The 7,836-nt window shown below is 38.2% G+C and overlaps 1 protein-coding gene across 1 annotated transcript; it reads left to right on the forward strand.

The window, feature by feature from the left end:
* Positions 1-379: 379 nt before the first annotated feature.
* Positions 380-7,598, forward strand: LOC113710417 (uncharacterized). Its single transcript, XM_027233414.2, has 7 exons — positions 380-2,446; positions 2,548-2,663; positions 3,898-4,647; positions 5,858-6,305; positions 6,385-6,538; positions 6,905-7,007; positions 7,150-7,598. The coding sequence occupies exons 1-7, from the start codon at positions 1,154-1,156 to the stop codon at positions 7,265-7,267; spliced, it is 2,982 nt and encodes a 993-aa protein (XP_027089215.1). The 5' UTR covers positions 380-1,153; the 3' UTR covers positions 7,268-7,598.
* Positions 7,599-7,836: the final 238 nt, after the last annotated feature.

Consider the following 7,836-nt stretch of genomic DNA (forward strand, 5'->3'; position numbering starts at 1 on the left):
TCTCCTCTCCATATACCTAACTAACCCTTTTCAATTGACTTGCTTCCTAGATGCAAACAGAATCAAAAAATGCTTTTAGAAGTATAAAAGGCCTTTAGAATTTTTTAAAGTAAAAGATAACAATCTATAAAGAAAAAAAAGTTCTTTTTTTTTTTTACACAAAAAAAGAAAGTCAAGAAAGTGTAGAAAATGTAAAAGAAAGATGTACAAGAATGGAAATTTTGGTTGGCTTGACCGCTAAGTGCTAACCTTAGCCTTACATTGCTAGCAACAATAATTCACCCCAATATTCATTATCTGGCCCTACAAACAAATTTCTCAACGGCTAAAATCCAACGTCTCTTAGACTCTTTCATAGTGTAAGCTCTCCTTTTCTCTCCCTCCTTTTTCTTGCACCAAACTATCAAAAAAAACTACTCAACCGTTTGTGAATCATCCATCAATCAAGACAACACACCCCTCTTCTACCTCTGTTGTCGTCATCTCTACGATATTTCTCCAACATTCTCTCCCTTCATCTGAAGCTTCCATCCGTGTTTTTGTCCTCCTTGATTGATTCCATCCCATTTTATTGCTGTCTGCCGTGTCTGATGAATTTTGAGCCACAAACATATTTTGATAATCCCAGTTGGCAAAAAATTCTTTCTTCCTATTTTTCTGGATTCAAAAGTTCCTGTAGAATCTGAGTAATCAGGAGTTAATTGAACGGTTGAGGCATTAAAGACTTCCAACAAATTAGCCCCGTTTTCACATCCTCCCTCATTTATCTCCCTTAAAGTCATTGTCCTTTCTGCTGATTATTGGTCCATTTTCTAAATTTAGTCAATAAAGATTAGGATCAGAAACAAGGTGCAATATAGAAAAGACCAAGATTGCCGGTACAGACAGATTGAGAGAGAAAAAAGGAGAGATGTTTGTCATTGACAGACAATTTTAGACGGCCTTTTTGCTGCATTTTCTTGATAATAATGGATTCTTGTTCTTATTATGAATATTATTCTTCATTCTTCTTTGATCTCTCCACCCATTTGAATAAAGTGTGGTGTTTTCTTTCCCTCGTGCTTTGCACCAAGAAACGATGAATAAGAATTATTGGAGAGCTCAGGTTTTTTGAGTAATTTTTCCAGTGCAGGATCATCAGAGTTCGTCAAAAATGGCTTCTTCTCAGGTTGAGATTGCGTCATCTTCTCCGTTTGGTTATGTTTTGAAGGATCGTAATCGGCACGATCATCGATACAGGACAAGGGAGTCCAATGCGTTTCAGAAGAATTTCAAGGACTTGGTTCAGACACACCTGAATTCTTGCAGTCCAGGTCATTCAAGAAATTCTGGTTCTGTTTCCAATGGCAAATTGAGTCACCAGATTGATTATACAGATTTATGGGTTCACAATCCGCGGAGTCATACCAATGAGGATAATCATCATTCTTGTAATTTTGATGACAGGAGAATGTCTGGTCATACAGATTCCAATGAGAATTCTCCTCGTCATCATATTGATTTTACAGATTTGTGGGTTCACAATCCACAGAGAAACAACAATGAAAATAATCCCAAGGAAAGTAGAGCTGGGGAAAAATGGGATAAGGCAAGAGAAATGGTATTTGCTTTTGAGAGAAAAAGCCAAGAAAAAACATCATCAGGAGGGCATGTTTTGAATTCTCAGAGGGGAAGAAGTCCTGACAGCCCATCATCAGGGCGGCCTGTTTCGGCTTCTCAGAGGGGGACGAGCCGTGAAGTTGTACCCCAAGAGCCTGTTGCATTATTTCAGAGGGGAAAGAGCCAAGAGGAAATCACATCAGAGCCTGATTTGAGATCCCAAAGGGAGAATTCCCCTGTAAAATCTGAAAGTTCTGTGGAGGCGCAAAGTTTAGGCGGAGTGTCTTCCCTTGTGAGGATGTGGAGAGACTTTGAGGCTGAGGCTCGGTGCTTCAGCGCAACCAATTCACCTGTTTGTAGCTCTAGGAGCAATTCCGTAATGTTTTTCAATGATAATTCTTCATATGCTGATGCCCCTCTTCGAGGGCCTGATGCTGGTGAGGAATTCGCCGATTTAAGGCCTGCAACCCCATCTAAGAGTGAGGACTTGTTTCTAGACTGGGAATCTGATCAAACAGGCTTGAGTGGTCCACCTTCCTCTCGAGGTAGAGATTCTGATGCTACTGAGAGTGAGAGAATCAGGGTAGCTGATATCATCAAAAAACTGTCGTCTAATGGTGAAGATCACAACGATACAATTAGCCAACATTCATTGCCCCGTGTTCGAACATCACTGGAAAAGGCAGAACAGAGAGTTTTCTCTCCAGTTTCCAGTTCTCCTCGGATTAGAGGTCGTCAAGCATTCACTGATTTGTTAATGCACTTGGAGCGTGATAGGCACAGGGAGCTTGAAAGGCTTGTAGATAAAAAAGCAGTTTCCAGATTCTCACATAGAGGCCGCATTCAGGTCAACTCTATTTTCCAAAATTTTGAAATCTTCTATGAGAATTGTTAAAAAAAGGTAAGATGTCAAGTAGGATTATCAACTATCATGTGGTTTGTTCCCAGGCTATGATACGCGTTAGATTCTTGCGTCGTGGAGCTGAAGGAAAAGATGGTCGCCAATCTAATTCTGCATCATTTGACTCAAAAAGACTTGCTCCATCAGCCATTGTGAATATAAGGTCAGAAGGCTCTTGATCATTTCTATTTATGGGAAGCTACGCATGGTATTCACATGAAAATTTGTAATAAGAATGATTAAATGGATCCATGGTTTTCCTTTGATTAAGAGAAATCTGAAATATTAAACCCTGTCTAGTTTATTAAGGAATCCAAATGAATATCAGATCACTCTTTGGTGCTATGCTAATTTTCTTTTTGTTTTGTTACTGTGATCGGACATTGGATTACTTATTCTGGCAATTGGTTTAACAAGAAGAAACTTTCATGATTCACACTGTACTGCAACTTCTCTAGTGTATGCTAAAGTCAAAACTGCATCCAGTAATTGTAATATATTCAATCATCCTTTAGCGCTTCCATAAAATGAATATCCCTACAGCTATCCATATCCTTGAATCACGGCTTGTTTTGTTGTTGTTGTTGTCGTCGTCGTCGTCGTTCAGTTTCTGTTCCCCCTATATGACACTACCATTATGCTTATTGCACCAGTGTATTTGTACCTTTGCATGTGGACATGGAGAGCTCAGCTGTATTGTTTAGCAATATCATCATCACATGATTAGGAAAAGCAAATACACATATGGATAGATGAGACTTACAGTTAGTTGGAGCTTAGCCTCTTTTTATATATATGGATGGGGGAAGGGAACAGATTATATTGAAAGGTAAAATCCAATGAAGTTCCAACTCAAGTTACATAACAACTGGACCCTTCTAATGATCAACTTTTGAACCTTGCCAACAACAAAAGATCAGCCTGAGAACCTTGTCTCACTTACAGAAACTGATGGAACATATTCTGGTGGTTGATCCAAACATAGGGTTGATATTCGATAGAGTTGAGCACCTCTTCCTGTATTGTCATTCCATTGTTTTCTCAATCCAAATTCATGATGTGGACTACATTGCATTCAATAAAAAGATATGTTGGGAAGGATTTACTTTATATTAGGAAGGGTAATGCAGTAAGCTTCCATTTGCAATAACAATTGGTTTGAGGTATGCACCTGTTTCCACAATTTCATTTTGAATTTTGTGATTACAATTTTTTTCCCTGTTGATGGTTTCTGAACGGCTTGTTTCAACTGAGTTGATGTGGATATTAGTCATCTTTTGTAGTTCGCATTTTAGGTTGAACTACTCTTCCTGGCATGCAATGTTTTGCAGCGTAAATCACTTCTTAGAACCTTTATCCTGTTTCAAAGAGCTAAGGCAAAAGACTCGTCATTTCAGGGAGAGATTCATGGCGCAGGTTCGGCATTCTGGAACAGATTCGAGATCTCAACAAGGCGAGGCTGTAGATAAAATCACCGAGGGGGAAAAATCTCCCATGATATATCAACAAAGAAAAGAGAATCATCAACAAGAACTCACCGAACCAACAAAATCACCTAAAGCTGTGGTAAACAATGACGTAGATGCACAAGAACCTATTAGAGAAAATCAAATTGTAGGTACTAACTACCATGAATCAAATACAACGGTCCGTCAAAATGCTGTCCAAGAACAGAGGTCAGAAATTTTACATCAAGAAGCTATTTCGAGCTCAGGTGTTATGCAACAGAGGACAAGTTCAGGATCTGAAAATGATGGCAAGACAGAAGTTACCTCGACAGCAAATTCCATGAAAATGGATGAAGCAAATGAGAATTCAGAAATAGAAGAGTCCAGCAACCAAAATCTTATAGCAAGCACCAATGGGTTTATGGATGATGCGTATAAGGCACAAGGTGATTGGAAGGAGGATGAAGGCACTCATCAGGACTTAGTAGTCAGTGATTATGGTCAGGAAACTGATGTTTTTCAACCATTCGAATGGGAAGAATTACAGGATGATTACGAGCAGGAAGTAGATATGAACCAAGACTGGATAAGTGATGTCTCTCGCCCTCGTAGTACTTGGGAAGATCTCAGACAAGCAAGATATCAGGAAATGCTTGATCCGTTCATGCAGAATGATGAAATCCGCCAACTTCTTAATAGGTAAATTAGCTACTGGACTTTGTTTCAACTTAGCACTTTTGTTTCTTCGCAGATTCCTGGACTTTAAGCACGTAAACTGGACATTGCTCGTAACTCCACTGGTTGAACTTTACCTGCTGCATCAACTTGAAAATCATGAAAGGCATCACTATTAATGCATACTCAGTACATGAACATTTGCACGTGCATTTTCTAGGAGATAATTTGAGATTGACAGGTATCTGTTCCTGTACATTCAATCCGATGCTCTCTCAAGAGGAACAAATTTATTTCAGAAGAAATTTAGCATTAGAGAATTCACTATGTGCATTTCTTTAATGTTTAAAAATATTATAGCAAATATTATAAGTCTATGTGCTGTAAAATGGGTAAAATAATTTAGCGAACTAGGTAGTACTATAGATGTAAATGGATACTTGTAGCTCCTGAAGTACAATTGCTATTTACCCATGGCAGCAATATGCAAGCAGATACAAAACCCTTCTCTTAAACCATTTCTGAAAGTTAGTAAGCTATGCAAAATTTAAAAGAACTTGAGTCCATAAAAAATTGAAGCTCCAATCCAAGTCGTGTTCCACTTCATTTGTGCCTACTTCCTGGTTGTACAATACTCTTCTTGCCGGGGTCGTGGTGGTGGTAGCTCTTCTCTCATCCTGAGTGACTTCTTAAAGAGCCTGTTTTGTGTTAGGGTTAAAAAAACAAAAAAATCGAGCTACTTAAAGTAGTCACACAAGTTGTATAGAAAAAGGATACGTTTCTCTTTCACAACATGAAGAAAATCCACCAACAGTAGCTTTACATTATTGTTTGACAATGTCAGATTAATTTTTTTTATCTAAAGGGCAGAGTTGCAGAGCTTTCCAAGTTCAAATGTGGCATGTCGTCGAAAAAGCAACTAAAGCAAGAGTTCGTTTGAAGACAAAACAAAAGAACTTTTAATCTAATTTGTGTATATATAGGCCTTAACAGCTTAACCTACAAGTGCAGTCTTCTGCATTCTTGGTTTCATGATGAAGTTGCCTAATTCGCTTCTTTCCTTGTCTTTTGTTACCTTCGAGTTACTGAAATTTCATTCGACTTTTTATGCAGGCACGAAATTTTATTTATACAGAATGTCTTGCTGAACTAATTTATATGCTAAATTTAACTTTAGATAGGATATTTTGTTACTTTTGTTCTATTAATAGTCATTCTCCTCTTATATTTGTAGAAAAAGCGTTTCAAATTTCCTTTCCAGTGGTCTGAGAGAGGGTATAGATAGACTGATGATGTCACGCACACAAAGTCAACCAAATGAACAGGCCAATCAGAGACAGGAAGAGTACAAGTCATATCAAGTGGAAGAAGAAGTGACAAAGGAGGTGGAAATGCAAGAAGTACAGAAAGAACCTGAAGAAAGAGTAGAAGAGGAAGAAGAAATTGCGGATCACAGTAATGATCTTGGAGAAGATGAGTCGGATGAGATCCAAACTGGACGAGAATACACTGAATCCCAGGATTATTTTGGACAAACAACATCGTGGGACTACAATCAAGATAATGAAGTGGGTGATAACTACTTTGATCCAACTGAATTTGAATCTCCCGAACAACCTCTCTCACCTTCTTCCCCTCCGGAAACTCAACCAAGCTCTTCCTTCACTAATCATCCTTCAATAGTAAGTAGCTATTGCAAAAAAGTTACTTGTCATTCTCGGATCATTTAAACATAGTTATAATGGTGTCCGGGATTGTCAGGAAATGGAGTTCATCTATGAGTTGAGAGGCAACATGGAGCAACTCCATCAAGAGATCTCTGAACTACGAAGATCAGTAAAGAGCTGCATTGACATGCAGGTCAAGTTACAAGAATCCCTTACGCGGGACGTGACAACTGCTTCATGTCATTCAGGTACGGTTTTGAAGTATAAAATATGTTCCCGTTTCCCTAACCAGTAGCATCATTTCCTTGGTTTCTTTGGGTTATATGCATCCCATTAGTGTGGTGTCAGAATAGGACGTGCTTCTGTTGCCTATCATGAAAGCGGACTAAAGTATGCTAGATATCCTATTCTCTTCTTGATAAAGGATGAGATTGCTGATCTGATTTTCAACCCTGTGACCTTTGCTTCTTCCTTCTTCTTGAACATTTAACGTTTAGCTTTTAGAAAGGAAACAGAATGAACTTACTCATATTATCTCACCGCATTATTTTGCTTTTCATTAGCTAGCGGAATCGTTGACATGTATCTCATGAAGTAACTAATGGTTTTGGCAGGTACTGGAAGAAAGAAAAGAAAGGATTCATCACAAAGTAAGAAATCCGGCAGAGGAAGATGTTATATTTGCTATGAGATGCAAATAGATTCTCTTCTTTACAGGTATCTTGCCAAAATCAATTGAGATAATATTTGCTTTCATCAGATTGAGAAGCCATATTGAATTGATTCCATGATAAAAGCCTTAATGTCTTAATAGCATTGATATATACCAGTAGTCTAATATCTTCTAATGGCTCTTCAGATGTGGGCACATGTGTACGTGCTTCAAGTGCGCCAGTGACCTGCAATGGGGCAGTGGAAAATGTCCAATTTGTCAAGCTCCAATAATCGATGTCGTGCGCGCTTATGCTTTTTCATGAAGTACAGATGATTGAGTTCATCAGAAGGGTTGTGTAAAACCTAGAGTTTTTATCCAATAATGGATAAAGAAGGATGAATTTTTGCTCCTGGTTTTTTCACCTTCTTGCCTTCTTTTTTGCTCAGTTATTTTTCTGTCTTTGCTCCTCATTGCAGTGCCGGTTTCCTAATCTAAGTTAGATGCCACTGTAGGAAAAAAATTTGCTAGTTGATTGCCCGTGTTCACGGGCTTAACTAACTAACGTTTACCACTACTTGCTCTGTAGATCTTACTCAGTTTATTCTGTCAGAAGAAGTAAAGCATTCAACCAATTTTCTGGTTTATTGACACAATGCTATCAAGTCTCATGAATATATATGTATGTAACTCTTTGCTCTTACTGTCTCTTGCAACGTTCGCAGATCATGATCAATCCGATTGTAGTTGTTACATGAAAGGAGAAAACTACTTGAATGAAATTCTCAGCAAAATTTCAAGCAATATACAGAAATTGCATACTTAAATTAAACTAATAGGCAAATGCTGCCCCACTCGAAACATGACATAGTGTCAAACTGTTTATTTACAATT

The sequence above is a fragment of the Coffea arabica genome, chromosome 9e (genome assembly GCF_036785885.1).
Source record: "Coffea arabica cultivar ET-39 chromosome 9e, Coffea Arabica ET-39 HiFi, whole genome shotgun sequence".
In the NCBI taxonomy this organism is placed as follows: Eukaryota; Viridiplantae; Streptophyta; class Magnoliopsida; order Gentianales; family Rubiaceae; genus Coffea; species Coffea arabica.

Bases quoted from the DNA above. Each gene is read 5' to 3' on its own strand.
- LOC113710417 (XM_027233414.2), top strand. From the start codon at position 1,154: ATGGCTTCTTCTCAGGTTGAGATTGCGTCATCTTCTCCGTTTGGTTAT. The intron at 2,664-3,897 runs GTCAGAAGGCTC...TCGTCATTTCAG, and splicing joins TCAGCCATTGTGAATATAAG to GGAGAGATTCATGGCGCAGG. The intron at 4,648-5,857 runs GTAAATTAGCTA...TTATATTTGTAG, and splicing joins ATCCGCCAACTTCTTAATAG to AAAAAGCGTTTCAAATTTCC.